At 42.8% G+C, this 18,099-nt stretch overlaps 1 protein-coding gene across 5 annotated transcripts in view; it reads left to right on the top strand.

The window, feature by feature from the left end:
• Positions 1 to 18,099, top strand: part of PRKCD (protein kinase C delta) — a 128,162-nt gene that overhangs the window by 54,467 nt on the left and 55,596 nt on the right. For 3 of the 5 annotated variants that reach the window (XM_075939350.1, XM_075939353.1, XM_075939349.1), the window contains exons 2-3: positions 3,702 to 3,821; positions 15,591 to 15,727. In XM_075939350.1, the coding sequence (XP_075795465.1) occupies positions 15,613 to 15,727 (115 nt within the window). In that variant the 5' untranslated portion in view covers positions 3,702 to 3,821; positions 15,591 to 15,612. The remainder of the gene's footprint in view (positions 1 to 3,701; positions 3,822 to 15,590; positions 15,728 to 18,099) is intronic. The other 2 variants (XM_075939352.1, XM_075939351.1) reach the window with 1 other exon arrangement.

The following is an 18,099-nucleotide window of genomic DNA, read 5'->3' as shown; positions in this document are numbered from 1 at the left end:
CTGTCAATATGAATGATTGTGAGGATAGAGACTATGCCTGTTTGTGATTCACTTCACTATTTCTTTCCTGTACCTGCAAAAAAAAAAAACCCTGTCCTTCATTCACATTTTCACATCCTGCTGTGAAACCCAGTAGCAGTTATTTTTTCTATTGGGTCCTGGGCTTTGGAAGTCCTGCACATAACCTGTTAGTGGCTGAGGCCCAGGTTAAAGGACACGTTCACAAATGGGACCTGCAATGGAATGGTAGGGCCAGTTCTGTTCTATATAGGTTTTTCTATTCTGCTTCTCACTAATGTATGTGAGCCTCTTCCAGTTGTGCATTAAGTAGTGTGTATGTGCATGTGTCTTTAATCTTTTCTGCAGAGCAAGAGGCATGTGCAGTGCCATGGCTTGTTTTGTTAGGTTTTTTTATTATTATTATTAAATAAATGTACCTGTTGCTAGGTGTTTCTATTAGAGCAATCAGTGTCAAAGAAATATGCTTGTCCTTGAAGTGGAAAGGGCGGTTTGTGATGGCCCCAAATCTCTGGAGCTGTTTGTTTGTTCCACTTTTTTGGGCACCCACAGAGAAAGTTCTGGCACCCCCACAGACAAGCTTTATTTTTATTGTTGCAAGTCCCATTGTGCCAGAGAAGGAAAGTGTTCAGCCATGATCTCTGTCCCACTGCTTTAGATGATCTTTTACCGATCTCCGGCCCATGCCATGGAGTGCTTTGAAGACTGGGTTTGAGACTTTAAACTTGATTTGAACTTCCATGGGAAGCAAATCTAATGCAAGCCATCCTTGGTGCACCCCCTGAGACCTGCTCACAGCCTCCCAAGGTCCCCAGATCTCTGATTGAGACCTACTAGATAGGAAATTCTGTCCCATGTTGGCATATGATGTTCTGCCCTCAATTACTGAAGCCTTTATCACCTCTCAGCTGGACTACAGCACTTGCAATATAACTGGGAAGGTAGGTAATGGTAGGTCACCTAAAACTCCAGCTGTTGCAAAATGCTGCAATGCATCTGCTTGCCAGTATTAGCTACCGTGAGCACATCAAAACTGTTCTGCTCCCTGCACGGGTTTCTGACAGAGTATTGACTCAGGATCCAGGTCACGTTCCTTATGCTCAGTGCACTCCATGCCCTGGTCCAAGGGTATCGAAAGGATAGCTCTGGGTTGGAAATTTGTTGGCAGCTTTGCTATGCATGGAACTCTCTGCAATAAGGGTAAAACTCATCTGTGCAGGAGACGGCTTGCTCAGAGCCTTTGGAAAGAACTCCTTTGGGAAATAATGATGATCACAGACCTCACCATCTTCCCCTGTGAGTGCACAGTGCATACTGTAATGTTGCCTTCTCTAACAAACCTGTAACAATGTGTGTGCATAAACAAAATTCCCAAACAAAACCCTCCACTGGGGAGACGATGTGAAATGGAAGACGTGGGAGAGACTATTCACATTGTTTAAAGGTACTACTACTAGAATGATGAATGCATGTTAAAGAAAAAACTATTTGGGGAGCCACGAGGACCTTAACCAAGTTTCACTTCTGGGGTGGGTATGGTGGGAGGGTACTTCAGGCTGCTCTCTGAAGTTATCCCCAGAGAGCAGGATTTTAAAAAGCCAATCGTGTGAAGAGGGACCGTTTTAAAAGCAGTTGTCCTTTTTTAATTATTAATCTTGTTAGTGTCTTTAAAATGTTTCTAGATGGTTTATAATTTACAGACATTTTACATAGAGTGGGAAACAAAGCAATAATAAAACAGCTCTGAAGACAGTAAGTGCCAAAGGGGCTTTGCTTCTGATTTTTGTGCTGCCTTGCAAGCACACCACCAGTTAACAGCCAAGGAAAGGGCATTCTTTGCTGTTGGGAGAAAACAGCTTTTTTATGCAACCTCATACATTCCAGACAGCATGGAAAAGATCGTCACCCTTTTAGTGCGTGCAGCTCTACATCCATGTTGCGAAATGCAGAAATGCAGGTGCCTCTCTGGGGGCTGCTAAGAAATAAGAAATATGAACACCAGAAGCTTTTCTTAAACATTGTGTCTGTCAGTGAACGAATATTGTTTCCGCTATTTGGACCCATTGGTTCTCTAGGCCAGTGTGGTACGAGTGCCCTTAAGGGTACTTGAGAGAAGTCTGGGGGATACGTCACCACAACTGAAATTTGGAGAAAACTGAATTTTTGTTTAAAGTTTTACAATGCTTTATTATTTTTGTACTTTTTACACCCCAAAATTTCATAGTCTGCTGGCTACGATGAAGTTGTTTAAACAAATATGTTGCAATGTGTGATGGAGTCCCCGCTCAGCCCTGTGGTCTGGGACACCTTCTGGTCCACAAATCAGCCCGAGGGACTTCTGGAGCCATCACCCCTGTCTTTGTCAGTTCCCAACACCTTCTATTTACAGAGTTTACAATCAAGTCAGCCAGCTCCTCTGTCTACCTGGGAGCACACTCAGCCACACCCTGGCTTCTTGCTCCTCCTTGCCCCCTTCCTTATATAGCCCTCTCCCAGTGAGGCCCACAACTGTTTCTAATAGCCCTTCAGGCCTGGGCTTACTCAGCTGTGGCCATCAGCCTCTTCAGCCAGGATACAGTGGCAGAGCTCTGGCTTAGCCAGCACTCTGTCACACAATAGTAGAAAACAAAATGGTGGGTCTGACAACAGTAGGTACTGGGGGTACTTAAACTCTTTTTTAAAGGGGTACTTTATTTAAAAAAAAAAAAGGTTGAGAAACACTGCTCTAGACCACAGAGCTCTGGTTTTCTGGCTTGTCATTGTTTCCTGTGAATAGTGTATCTCACAGCTTTGATGTTACTTTGATGCAGAAGAGATGCAACTGTGTCTTTGTTTTTGGATCACTATAGACATGGGCTACTATTTTACAAGAAGAAATAATTGCCTCTGTAGTAACAAAGGCACTTGAACAAGTCTGCAGCGCTGACTTGAGTGCTGCTGTTTATGAGCTCCAGATAGATTTTGGGGAGTGAGAGAAGATAAAAAATGAACCCTTTGTCTTTCACCCCACCAGCTGCTGTTGGTTAAGACACTTTTCTGCACTAGCTGAACTTTGTAACAAGGAACCTAGCAATATTTTGGGGGTTTGAATGTTTGAGACTGAACCGATTTATTTTTATTTTCCTATGAGGATTTTCAAACACACACAAACAGTCCTCATTAGTGAGCAGATTTTTGGCAACCTCCTTAAGTTTAATAATTCAAAAATGATTGTATGGATTGCTTTCCAGTTTAATTCACTAAGAACTTCCAACTTCTAAAACTAACCTGAAGCTGCTGTAGAATTTTCAGAATATCTGCCAGAGCACTGCAGAATTCATAGACGTGGCTGTACAGCATGTGAGTTGTTGCTTTTGGCTCTCCTTTTGCAGTGAAAAGTGGTACTGGTCCCCGTTTGGCTCTGTAGTCTGTAGCATGGCAGTTTCTGTGCAATTTTCTCTAGAGTGATGTTGGGAAAGATTTCCCCCCTTAGTTTTAGATAAGAGAAACATGAAGCTTTTAACTATTTGGACTATTGAACTTGTAACTTGCATTGGTCCTGTTTTTAGGGGCTTACATCTCCATTTCCCCACTATTAGGTATGATTGAAATTAAGGGCTTTAAGGAAAGCCATTTGGCTGTCATATTTCATAAAGGTAACAAATTTCTCATGAGATGAATGTGATCCTCTTTTTTTATTTCAGAGCTGGGCTTTTTGCAACACCTTTTGACTTCTTGTGAAATCCTGTAAAAGCCTGAGTCAGCATTTGTGATCCATTGTGAAGCTGGGATTGGCAGGATCTCCGTTCCTGAGAACACTAGGAGTGAGTTGTGTGTATTGGCTAGATGTGCATGTGGTGGTGTTTTTTTAAAATGTGACTGAACTTCAGATGACTGGTTATTCTTTAGGGGTTTGGAGGAATTTTTGCTGATTAGAATGAATCTCTGTAGCTATGTCTTCACTGCCAAAAAAGGTCGGTATTTTTACAGCAAGATAGTTAAGGCACATCAGATATCTTACTGTAGAATCTGAATTGATTTCACAGCAAGATAGCTAACACATATTCCTTACCTTGCAGTAAACACTCATGCTTTGTGGCACTGAAGACATAGCCTGTGTACATTAGGAAAACTGAGTTGCTTTTTTGTTGTTGTTGTTGTGGGAGCAAGTTAACTTCCAGAGTAATTCATTTTATTGGTAATAAAAAAGCAGAGGTAGTTGTGATTGGTCCTGCCTTGGGCAGGGGGCTGGACTTGACGACCTGAGGTTTTTCCAGCTCTATGATTCTATTATTCTTTTCTTGCCTGCAGCCTTGAACTGACCTAGCTCTTCCCAGCACAATCAGAGTGTGGGGGACTCTTGCTGTCCCCATGTGTATGTTTTTAGCAAGCTGGTTACATGTAGGTAAATGTTTGAACTCACCAGTGAAGCTGTCATGAGGGGAAAAAACCCACAGGCTGTGTCTAGATTGCACCCCTTTTCCATAAAAGGAATGCAAATTAGACACAGCGCAATTGCAAATGAAGCGGGGATTTAAATCTTCCCCACTTCATTTGCATAAACATGGCTGCTGCTTTTTTCCGGCTCGGGGCTTTGCTGGCAAAAAGCGCCAGTCTAGACGGGGATCTTTTGGAAAATAAACCTTTTCCAAAAGATCCCTTATTCCTGATTTTAAGAGAAATAAGGGATCTTTCAGAAAAAGCTTTATTTTCCGAAAGATCCCCGTCTAGACTGGTGCTTTTTGTCGGCAAAGCCCCGAGCCAGAAAAAAGCGGCAGCCATGTTTATGCAAATGAAGCGGGGAAGATTTAAATCCCCGCTTCATTTGCAATTGTGCTGTGTCTAATTTGCATCCCTTTTACAGAAAAGGGGTGCAATCTAGACACAGCCACAGTGTTTCGGGAGATGTAACTACATCTGGAGCTTGAAAGGCCAGTTTTGTACCTGACTATCAGGAAGGGGAAAGATCGCACTGGTTCATTTAGCAAAAACATACTACATCAATATCTTTACATTGTACATATGAAAGTAGTTCTCTGAAAGTTCATGCAATGGGACTTAATGTTCACTTTAGGGACTCATACTAGTTTGAACAAGACACATGAGCAAATGCAGGGCAAATTTTCATCCAGTCTTGCCAATGAATCCCTCTGTCCAGAGGTGAAAATCCACAGCATTTGGTTCCTAGTTACCCTCGTGTACTGCATGTTACTTGCTATCAGTGGGCTTGTGTTGATAGATTTGGGTAGTCCTTTAAGAATCCTAGTCTTAGTGAACAAAGAGCCTTTCTAGCAATATAATGTGTTTCTCATTATAGGTTTTGATTAGCATTATATTTACATTGCATTTGGTGGTGAGAGCTATGGCTGGGGAATGTTTCTTTGATAAAGCAGGGTTTTTTTCCCATGAGGAGGTCATTTGAATCCCTAATCCGGTCAAATGGAGCTTCAGCTCCATCAGCTTAAGGTTCTGTGGGGGAGAGTTGCCTTATTAGAGACCAGATGACATAGTGTGTAAATTAGCATTATATAGGGCTGCTTCTCAGTTGTCCAATGGAATAAAGTGTCACCAGGTAATTGCAAAGCTGATTAAATCATAGCCTTTCAGCTTTTTCTTGTTGTGGAGAGGAACAGGCCATTGATCAAAATTAACATAGACTATTTTATTTTAGAGATTTGTAAAATATTCCTGTTTCTTGTTGTTGTTGTTGGGCGCATTCCATTTATAGTAGCTGTATGGCACACAAAAAGAGAGTACTAACAAATATATCCCTTGCAATGCACTGATTTGTCTCAAATGTCACAATCCTTTGTCTAAATCACAAAGCCTCAAGGGGTTGGTGAGAAATTTTTGCTGTCACTCAACAGTGATGCTTCTGAGTAATTTAAATAACTATGCTGATAAGCTCTGAAGAGAACCTAATCATAGAATGATGCTAGTCATGTGATGTGGAGACTCTGAAGTTGGATCGGTCAAATTGTCTTGGCTCCATGAAGGATTTTGAATAGTTCTCCATGCTCTTCTCCCAGAAAGAAGAGCAAAACTATGTTCCACTGGAAAAGAGAGATAGAAATGTAGCCGTGTTAGTCTGGTGTAGCTGAAACAAAATACAGGACTATGTAGCACTTTAAAGACTAACAAGATGGTTTATTGGATGATGAGCTTTTGTGGGCCAGACCCACTTCCTCAGATCAAATATTTGATCAATCACTATTTGATCTGAGGAAGTGGGTCTGGCCCACAAAAGCACATCATCTAATAAACCATCTTGTTAGTCTTTAAAGTGCTACATAGTCCTGTATTTTGGAAAAGAGAGGTTAGCTAGCTTGGAGAGGTGAGGAAGGGCAAAGGTAGATCTAATAAATTATTGAAAATGGTGGTGGAAAGTCTGGGACACACCTGTGCTACCTGCTTGCAAAAACAGTTAATCTAGGGCAAGTCTGGCATCCTACAGTGACTTAAGAAAATTAACGGAGTCACTATGTGTGGTTGAAGCCTTGTTTCCTTGTTAGAAGGTGATTGATTAAATATCAAAATACTAGTGTTAAAATAACAAAATGAGAAGGCTGGTGTTCATTGTACATCCCAGAAGCTTGTAAACAATGAATTTGGTTATAAACTGTCATTAGGAAATCCTGGTTCATGTGGGCTAATTCCAGGATGCTACCCTGGCAAATGCAGAGTCAGGTTTCCTGTGCATCTCCCTTACTTAGCTCTGTCGTGGATTAGAACACAGACCCGTTGATTGTCTCATCTGCGGTTTCTAAAACTATTTACAGTAAAAAGCAGGTTGATCTCATTTTTAATTCCTGTGCCATCATCCTTTTACTTTCCCCCACTATTTATCTTAGCCCTTCACCTTCTTGTATCAGAGCATATCTCCTTTTTATTCTCTTCATTACTTCCCGGTTTCTGTAGCTAATGGCAGCACTACCAAATAGCTGCTTAATTTAACTATTAAGTAATTTGATGCCTAATTAAATAGAATTGATGTAGTACAGCACTTGGTGTAGTCATTGGATATCATTTCATAGCTCTTATTACTGAGAATTATAAATTGAAATCTGCTGCAAAATGACTTACCAGGCTTTTTTAAAGTGAAGAGAGAGTGAGGTATCAGAGTGGTGCCTTTGATCTTTGATTACTTCCCCCCCTTCCAGGTTCACACTTTCCCAGCTCCATAGCTACTAGCTTAAATCACTAATTGTCATGTAAAAACATAACTAAACATCCTTCCTCTCCTAGTAGTAATACTTTTCAATTTACTAACTTTGTTTTCCAGACAAAATATGAAAAATGAGTCCCTCCCCCTGGGTACAAATTTTGAATCTTCAGTGTTAGCTTACTAGCTTGTTTCTACAAGAGGAAACATTTTGTTTGCGCAAATTAGTAATTCAGAAGAACTGGTTAATATTTTTGACTGATTTGAAGGAAAGGCAATAAATTAATTGACCATTTTTTTACCTTCTGGACTATTATATTTCACAGTAAAATATCAAATAAGGTACAGACACAAATTTTCAATTGAATGAGGCTAGTGATAACCATGGGCCTTCTGTTAGAAATATAATCACCTTTATGTTAAATCAAGAGGTTCAGACCAAGACAAAGAGAGATGTCACCTTTGTGAAGCCAAAGGTATCAGCCACATTTTCATTTTAGAAATGTACTAGAAGATTTACCCGGCGTTGCTAGGCTCTTTAACTTGATTAATTTTTTTTAAGTTTACACTTTCACATCCTTAATACATGCTTCATTTAAATCCTTGTTCTGGGATGGGGCTCGGCATGAGGGGTTCAGTGTGCAGACTGCCCTGGGGAGAGAAGACTACCTCAGCCCTCTTTCAACGCAGCCGCTTGGAGCCAGGTGGTAAGCACCTCTCCATGGCTGCTGCAGCTCCATTGGGCACAGCTGGGGGAGAGGTGCATCTCTGCCAGCTGTGACAGGTCCAGGTTTGTCTGCCTCCTGTACTCCCCAGCCAGAGTGAGGAATGCAGCAAACTGTGCACTTTCCCCTGGCTCCCTGGTGCAGGGGAATAGCCAGCAATGTACCTATTTAAATCAGAAGGAAGTGTGGCTTCAGCCTCCCCACTCTCCCCAAAGGATGCCTGGGAGATGGGAGGCTCTGAGCTGGGGAAGTCCCAAATGGTGGGGGTGCCCCCAGCCAGCCCCTTTTATCTGCTTGGTGATTCTGTCTCTTTTCTGTATGGTTTTCTGAGAAGCAATCCTATTCCTGGCACTTCCCATTTTCCTGGCACAACCAAACCCTGACCTTGCTTTAAGTTATGGTAGGAGGAAGCTGTATATGGAAACTGGTGTTCCTAGCTCTTGCCATTTAGAAGGCATTCTTGTACAGACTGACAGACAAGCACAGACTGACAAACTCTCTCAAATATATAGTAGATTAGGAGAATGAGGGCTCAGAGAGATAAAAGATTCTTGGATCCTACTTAAACAGGATAATTTGCAAAACTGAAGTGGTTGCATTAGTTGTAAAAGATATGCATTGTATAATTATGCTAAAATTCCATAGTGGAAAATAATCAGTCAGTGGAGTTTATTTGGTTACAAATTGCACTTAACTGAAATACTATCATAATTCAAAGAGGTATTTTGCAGGCTAATGACCAAGATTCCATTATATGCAAGTTGCAGTATTTTTTTTGGTAAAATAATACTGTAATGGGCAATAATAACTGTTCCATTAACAGAACCATATATCTAGGAATGGTTTGGAGAAACATCATTAGTATTCTAAGTGATTGCATTTTAGAATACAGTATACTCCTGTTTAACCAAATAGACGAGGAGGTGGACACAGATAATTAGGATAATTGAGAGCTCAGATAATCAAGAGGACAGCCTCTTGCTCCAGGCAGCCATGAACATCTCCTTTGCAGCCATGAACTCTCCTTTGCAGCCATGAACATCTGGACATGGTATAGGCCAGTGATACTCAGACTGCTGTGACTGAGGAGCCAAATAAGCCATCAGAATTACCCAAAAGAGTTACCATAGTGCAAATTCATTGTTCCAATTCCAATAGTACTAGATACTCATATTTGAACAATATGGCAGGGGAAATATTTAGTTTTTGTATATTACAATGTTATTAACCAGTTGTAGTTGATAAAATATATAATCAACTACAATAATTGGTTAGTATTATCGCATTGGTTAATAACTTAGACTGGTGGATAATTATATCACACAGTGTTTTAGTATCATATGCGTCAAAGAGCTGCAGGAAATTCAGTAGAGCCATTTGCAGCTCGCCAGTATCACTGGTATGGACTTTACTGTTGTCTCTATGCAGTAACAGCAAGTCAGCAAATGCCCTAGTACCCAGGGTCCTCGTGTAGCTGCTTGGCTCAGTGCTTGTGCGCCCCAGCTCCTGTAGTCTGGACCAGAATGGAGGTCACACTGAAGAGGAAAATGGGCACCTGAATGCTGCATCCACCAAAGTTACAACATCAGCTCAACAGGGGAGGAGGCAAGGGGACAGATGTGCATGTTAGCAGGTGGCCAGGGTGGCTAATTGGACATTGCATGCAGGCCATTGTTTTAGGGGCAGAGAGCCTTACTAGAGAAGACAAATATGTGATACTATGCCCCCATATTTTTATGAAAATATGTTTTGAATATGAGTATGCATAACTTGAAAATGCTTTATGCAAAATACCACATGTAGCCTCTTGTGGAAAAGCTTGCAGTCTGCTGACAGTGTATGTTCTATTTGTGTGCATGTAACATTCTTGTATGTGTAGTTAGAAATATGAAGTGGAAACCTATTTGTTAATTTAGGTCTTCTAGTGAAAGCCATTTAGTGGTACTTAATGAACTTAATGGCTATGTGCTCAAGACAATAATCTGTGAATGGTCTTGTTTTTTCCAGTAAACCAGGATTATGGTTGGTCCTACAAAAATCGGTAACCATGCCACCTGGTATTGGAATCAGTCTTGAATTTTGTACTCTTCCAGATGGGGGAGAATTGAGAAAAGGATTTTCATCCTGGGGAAATTTTCTTTTAAGAGATGGGGAGCAAACAATGATGTTCTTTAGTTGGCTTCACAGACTGCCCTCCCATCACAAGAGGACAAATGAAGACACTAGGAAACAAAGAACTCTTATGAGGAGAGGAAGCAGGTGGGCTCTGGTCAGAAAAAAAATCAGCTGTGGCCTGAAGGACTAGGGTGAAAAATTATAATTTGTAACAAATTCGCTTAGGCCATATCTATATTTACCGGTGAATCAACGCTCCAGAAGTCGATCTCCTGGTGTTCAATTTAGTAGGTCTAGCAGTCACGAGGAGTAAGAGAAGCCAATGGGAGTGTCTTCTCCCGTGGGCCTCCTGCTCTGTGGACACCACCAAGCTCAGCTTAAGGTATGCCAACTCCAGCGTATGTATTCTACATAGCTGGAGTTGCATATTTAAGCTGACCTTCCAGGTCTAGTGTAGACCTGGCTTTAATGTTATTTGGCATAGCTGGTGTGTTTTATTTATTTTAACTTAGTAATTTACTTTAATCTGTGTGTTATCACTTGAAAGCACTTAAATCACATTTTTATATTTAATTAAATCATCGTGTTTATTATCAAGTCTAGTGTAAATAATTACCACCTGGTTTTGTGTGTGTGCGTGTGCGCACGTGCACATGCGGGGTGGTGGGGAGGAGGACCAGCTATGCATGTCTCTCATTGATAGAGAGCTTTCTCTATGTAAAACTTTTATACAGAGTAAGATAGATTCATTTCGGGGTTTAGTCTCTTGTGAGGGCTGTGCTCCTGGGTGCTATCAAATCCTTGTAACCGAGACTTCCTAGATCTGAGCTGTTAACAGTGTCTGTGTTACTCTGCTGGGGGCTGTTACGCCAACTCTGTGGATTGGCTGGAAAGACCAGAACTTCTGGCTCAGCAGAACAGAGTGGTGGGATGCATTTTGAAGGGAGAGGAGAGAGAAAGGTGAGAAAATGGTGTGTGTATGTGTATAGTTGAAATATTATCAGTTCTCTGCTGGCACACTTGAACAAGGGAGTCACTTCCTGAAATTAATATTGGGGAAATTTTAAAGCCAATAACGGAATAATTCTTCACAGCCTGTGAGATTTAGAGCTCCAGGAAATCAAACTCTTCTACTAGAGCTAAATTTAAAAAAGAACTGGATAACGTGATGAGTGATAACTTTAGTAGGCTTGTGCAAATGAAAGTAATCTGCTCATAATTGCATGATCCAGGAAGAAATTCCCCTCACACATTACACACGTGCCCAATTGGCTAAGTGGGTTATGGCTTTTACACATACACACTTTTTTTTTCTGAGGCATCTGTTAGTGGCTGCTGCTTGAGACAGGATATGAAACTTGAACAGTTGTTAGATCTTGTCTGGCAAACACTGTGTTGCTCAATTTTTAAAAAATTGGGTTGTTTCCTAATCTAGAAAGATAAACCACTTTGACATTTAAGCGTATTTCTGAGGATTTGAAACCATTCAACATATAATGATGGTATAAAGTGAATATCGACCAGCATATTTATTCAGTTACTGTGACCTGTGAGAGAAGGTAATTCAGTCAATGCCTTATTTTCCAAGCTTTGTTAAATCCTAGGCTAAACTTTCAAAAGTGACCTAATTTTGGACGACTCAATGTTTTGAAAAAAAAATCTTCTCATGTCTGACTTTTTCAGAAGCTGAGCAGCTGACATCTGAAATTTAGAACCCTGAACGCTTATATGCCACTTTTAAAGGAAGGCTGTATTGTTCCCATTTTACATATTGGGGAAACTAAGGCACAGAGAGGGGTAATAACTTGCACAAGGTTATCTAACAGGTCAGCAACAGAGTCATGAATAGAACACAGGTGTCCTGACCTACAATCTACAGAACCCTGTTTTAATTAGAAAGTCAGAATGCTCACTAGTTCATTAAAAGTTCTAGACTTCAAATATGAAGGGTGTGGTTCTAATCTTGTTCACTCCAGTTTTACATAATGGAGCCATTCCCAATTTAGAATAGTGTAGGTGAGATCAAAATCAGATCTAAATTCCCTAAAAGAAAATATTTAAAATGTCATGACACTTCAGTCCAGACCAATAAATGACTTTTCTTGTCATGTTCTCAAATGTCCCATTAGAAAGGAAACCCCATTTAACAATAGAATTAGACAAGCAGAACTTTTCTATAATTACTTAGCTAGAACCTTCTGTTGATAGCCTGGTATTCCACTGTATTATCAAAGTTTTGACCTCAGTACCATAAATTAATCTTAGATTTATTTTCTTATTCAGAGGAGTGTTTATGGTTTTGGATTCTTCGTCTCGCCATTATTTCCAAACAATTCGTGGTTGTATTTGATTTTTATCAGTGAGAATGGATCAAAAGCATTCAGTGTCTCTGTGAATGGCAAAACAAACATTGAGTTCTCAAGGATTAGTTGTGACGTTGTTGGTGGACAGAGAAAAGGATGTAGCAATAATTGTGACATGAGATAAGAAACTGGATTAGAGTTTTAGCTGAGTAGATAGCTAGAAAAGACTGTACTGTAGCAATGTTATGAAGAAAGAAACAGCAAGATTTAGAAACTGCTTGTGTGTGAGGGCCTAGAGAGAAAGAGGTGCAAGTCCAAGATTACACCCAGACTATGAGCCTGAGTGACAGGTAAATAATGATGGCTTCTAGTGATCGAGAGAGGAGATGAATTAAAATCCCTGTTTTAGTCATATTGCAGTTAAGCTGATGGCAAGACTTTTACTGAAGAAGTTGCAATGTTCTAAACGCCTCAGAACTAGCTTTGATACAAAGAAAATGATAGAAAGGCGTGGATAGTCTGGCATCTCTATTTAAAAGTACCTTATGCAAAGCTGCCAATAGTGATCACTGAATAGGAGGAAAGTCTTGGAATAATAATGAACAAATGAGCATTGCTCAAAAAGATGAAAGCAAAAGTGTGAAGAAAATATTTCTATATTAAGCATGTAACAAAGTAAGTAAACAAACATGGACTAGCGATGTATGGGCTACTTTTTCAAGCAGCATGTTGTTGAAGTTGAAAATGCACCCGTATGTAGTGATTACTTAACACTGATGGGGGGAGGGGAGTTATCCTGACTAGTCAAGACAAGATTTTCTGCATTGTTTTGGAAAAATCTATTGTAGATTCAGTAGTTCTCCAGGTGCTTCTGAAAACCAATGGCAGTGTATTAAAGGACAGAAGTTGTGTTTCTTTCTACTTTGATTACCTACCTCTTGAAGTTGCTCAGAGAGTTGACAATGTAGCTGTGTCTTGGCAGGACCTCATAGCAAATAGAAGACAAGACATTCTGTACTCCCATGATTTCTGTCACTTTGATGTTAAACTCCATACCAACCGAATCTCTTAGAAGCACTAAGGATGTGTCTAGACTACAGGTTTTTTTTTGAAAAAGTAGCCTTTTTTCCAAAAAAAAACCTTTACCTGCATCTAGACTGCAGCCATGTTCTTTTGAAAGTAAATCGAAAGAATGCGGCAGGTTTTTTTGATTGCAGTAAATGTCATTTTACAAGGAATAACGCCTTTTTCAAAAGTACTCTTTCAAAAAAAGGCGCTATTGAATGCAAATTGTGCTTTTACAAGGAAGCGGCTAACTTTTTTGAAAAAACTGCTTGTAGTCTAGACGCTCTCTTTCGAAAGAGGCTTTTCCGAAAGATTCTTTCAAAAAAGCCTCTTTCGAAAGAGAGAGTCTAGACTAGACGAAGCCTTCGACTAAAGGCTTCTGTTGGTATGGAGTTTAACACCAAAGTTAATCTATTGACTTAAGTGACAGTATGTTGCACAGCCTTATGTATTTCAAAGGGCCACAAAGAGGTTGTAACTATGATTTGGATATATTGGGGGAGATAGTCTCTTCAAACGTGCGTCTGTGACTAAAATATCCTCTTTGTCATACGTAATAGTTTGGTTTCATTAAAATTAGAGTGTAATGTCATACTCTCAAAAATGGCCCATACATTTTTACCATGCGAGTTTTGCACATTGACATAGATGCATTGGCAAAAGTAGTAAGGGCAAATTTAGAGACTGGATTTGGGATCACTTTGATTGAAGGACACTCATGTTAGATTTTGGTTTTACAGTAAACTTCCGATAATCCAGCACCTTTGGGACCCAGGGGGTGCCGGATTATCAAATATGCCGGACTATCGGAAGGGGGGGCTATGAGGTGTCTGGGGTGGGGGGGGATGCCACCCTAGACCCCTCATAGCCCCCCCTTCCGATAATCCGGCTCTGCCCCAGGCGGCCCTGATTCAGCCACTGCTGAAACTGACCAGCAGCGGCTGAATCAGAGACGCCTGGGGCAGAGCAGCTGGAGTGCTGCTGGGTTGGTCCCGTAGCGCCGACCCTTGGTGATGCGGGACCAACCCGGCAGCATCCCAGCTGCTCTTGGGGACGCCTGGGGCAGAGCAGCTGGGGTCCTGCCGGGTTGCTCCTCGGTGCTACTGGACCAACCCGGCAGCACCCCAGCTGCTCTACCCCAGGTGTCCCCAAGTCAGCCACTGCTGAAACTGACCAGCGGCTGACTACAGGAAGCCCGAGGCAGAGCTGCTCTGCCCCGGGCTTCCTGGAATCAGCCGCTGATCAGTTTCAGCAGCGGCTGACTTGGGGACACCTGGGGTAGAGCAGCTGGGGTGCTGCCAGGTTGGTCCCCGCAGCGCCGAGGTGCGGCACTGTGGGCACCAACCCGGCAGCACCCCAGCTGCTCTGTCCCAGGCATCCAGATTCAGCCGCTGTTGAAACTGACCAGCGGCTGACTCCAGTAGGCCCGAGGCAGAGCAGCTCTGCCCCAGGCTTCCTGGAATCAGCCACTGATCAGTATCAGCAGCGTCTTACTTGGAGCCGCCTGGGGCAGAGCAGCTGGGGTGCTGCCGGGTTGGTCCCGCCGCACCAAGGGTCGGCGCTACCGGACCAACCTGGCAGCACTACAGCTGCTCTGCCCCAGGCGACTCCGAGTCAGCCGCTGCTGGTCAGTTTCAACAGCAGCTGAATCTGGATGCCTGGGACAGAGCAGCTGGGGCGCTGCCGGGTTGGTCCCCACAGCACCGCACCTCGGTGCTGCGGGGACCAACCTGGCAGCACCCCAACTGCTATACCCCAGGTGTCCCCAAGCCAGCTGCTGCTGAAACTGAGCGGCTGATTCCAGGAAGCCCGGGGCAGAGCATCAATGCCTCGGGCTTCCTGTAGTCAGCCACTGGTCAGTTTCAGCAGCAGCTTAATCGGGGACACCTGGGGTGCTGCCTGGTTGGTCCCGCAGCCCCGAGGGGCAGCGCTAGGGGACCTACCCGGCAGCGTCCCAGCTGCTCTGCCTCCAGGTTCCTCGATTCAGCCGCTGGTCAGTTTTAGCAGTGACTGAATAGGGGAAGCTGGGGGCAGAGCAGCTCCATCGGTCCGGCTGCCCGGAGCACTTCCGGGTTCCTGATGGTGCCGGATCATCAGGAGTGCCGGACCGTCAGATGCCGGACCATCGGAGTTTTACTGTATTTGTCTCGGCCCAATTTTTTTTATTTTAGGGTTTATATATGTGTATACATATATAATCTGTTTGTTTGTTTGTTTGCCTAGGTTTGTGCCACTGTGGTGAGCAATGGCTCCCTTCTTACGGATATCTTTCAACTCCTTTGAAGTTGGACCTATGCAGAATGAAGGGGACCAACTGCAGCCCTTCTGTGCTATAAAGATGAAAGAAGCCTTGACAACAGGTACAAAAATGACTGGCATGCTTCTGGACTGGAATGTGCTTATTAGAAATTACCTTTTCTACCCGCATGCTCTGGCGGGATTGCAGGTATCAAGACTCCATCCTACAAGTGCATAGGTAACTGGTGCCTACAACGAGGGAGTACAAGGAAGGTCACCCAGAGGAACAGGGAGACAGCATCCCATTTAGCATTGAAGCTTTTGGCAGGAGTTCCATGGGGCAGTGCACCTCCTGAGCACTACCACAAATTACCTGTAGTGCAAGGTGCTGCGGACTCTTGTCCTGATTCTGCAAAGCACTTAATAGTGTTGGCTTCTCTTAAAGAAACGTGACAAGTTTCATTGATTCCACGGAGCTCATGCATTAGTGCTTTGATAGATCCAGCCCCAATTGCTCAGCGCTTTACCGGATCAAATCCGTCCTTATTAATTTCCTCTTTCTCTGCAAAAAAGAGATGCGTTTGGCAAAACTGTCTACTTGTCCTATTTGCATGGGGTGTGGGGGTAACTGCCTGATGAGTTAGCATTTGTAAATCAGCTGTTGATGTGCTGCCTAAATTGGTAAAATGTGCTTATCTGAAAGCATGGGGAGAACTTGGAGTGTCTTATAAAAGCATTCGAAATTGCCTTGAGGATGAGAACACTTTTTTTCAGTTGCAGGACAGTAAATGGCTGCAGTGTGTTAAATGAAACATATATCAGTGGGAAATTTGATTTATTATGATCACCAAGGTTTTTTGATGGCAATTAATTTGTTTGGAACAACCTATACTCTAAGTAAACATGTCCCTATGAGTGCATGTACTATATTTACTTGGGGTTTAATGTAACATAAACAATAATAATTACCTATGGGGTCAGTGGAGACAAGTTCTTTGAACTTCTTTTCAAAATAAAATTCATGGAGTCTCATAATCCTAAAAGTGGAAGGAACCTCGAGAGGTCATAGAGTCTAGTCTCCTGCACTCATGGCAGAACCAAGCACCATCTAGACCCAGGGGGCTATTTGGCCAGTTGAGTGTAGCTAGTCAGCTTCATAGAATCATAGAGCTGGAAGAGACCTCAGAAGGACATCAAGTACAGCCCCCTGCCCAAGGCAGGACCAATCCCAACTAAATCAACCCGGACAGGGCTTTGTCCAGCCGAGAATTAAAAACCTCTAGGGATGGAGATTCCACCACCTTCCTAGGTAGCCCGTTCCAGTGCTTCACCACCCTGCTATAGTTTTTCCTAATATCCAACGTAGACCTCTCCCACTGTAACTTGAGACCATTGCTCCTTGTTCTGCCATCAGTCACTACTGTGAACAGCCTTTCTCTGTCCTCTTTGGAACCTCCCTTCAGGAAGTTGAAGGCTGCTATCAAATCTCTTCTGCAGACTAAACAAACCCAAATCCCGCAGTCTCTCATCATAGGTCATGCGCTCCAGCCCTCTAATAATTTTGGTCGCCCTCCGCTGGACCCTCTCCAAGGCATCCACATCCTTTCTGTACTGGGGGGCCAGAACTGGACACAGTACTCCACATGTGGCCTCACTAGAGCCGAATAAAGGGGAATAATCACTTCTCTAGATCTGCTGGCAGTGCTCCTCCTAATGCACCCTGATATGCCATTCGCCTTCTTGGCTACAAGGGCACACTATTGACTCATATCCAGCTTCTCATCCACTGTAACCCCCAGGCCCTTTTCTGCAGAACTGCTACTTAGCCATTAAGTCCCCAGCCTGTAACAATGCTTGGGATTCTTCCGTCCCAAGTGCAGGACTCTGCACTTGTCCTTGTTGAACCTCATCAAATTTCTTGTGGCCCAATCCTCTAATCTGTCCAGGTCACTCTGGACCCTATCCCTGCCCTCCAGCATATCTACCTCACTCCCTAGCTTAGTGTCATCTGCAAACTTGCTGAAGGTGCAATCCATCCCCTCATCCAGGTCATTAATAGAGATGTTGAACAAAACTGGTCCTAGAACAGATCCTTGGGGCACTCCGCTAAAAACCGACCTCCAACCTGACATCGAGCGGTTGATCACTACCCGTTGGGTGCGACACTCTAGCCAGCTTTCTATCCATCTTACAGTCCATTTACCCAATCCATATTCCCTTAACTTGCTGGCAAGAATATTGTGCGAGACTATATCAAGAGCTTTGTAAAGTCAAGGTATATCCAGTTACAGAAACATTTACCTCATCATAGAAGCTAATCAGATTGGTTAGGCACGACTTGCCCTTCGTGAATCCATGTTGACTATTCCTGATCACTTTCCCCTCTTCCAAGTGCTTTAAATTGGATTCCTTGAGGATCCCCTCCATAACGTTTCCAGGGACTAAGGTAAGGCTGACTGGTCTCTTGTTCCCTGGATTGTCCTTCTTCCCTTTT

Source organism: Pelodiscus sinensis, chromosome 11, assembly GCF_049634645.1.
Source record: "Pelodiscus sinensis isolate JC-2024 chromosome 11, ASM4963464v1, whole genome shotgun sequence".
Classification (NCBI taxonomy): Eukaryota; Metazoa; Chordata; order Testudines; family Trionychidae; genus Pelodiscus; species Pelodiscus sinensis.
Note: the sequence above shows the minus strand (reverse complement) of the source record. Positions and strands in the feature narration are given on the sequence as shown.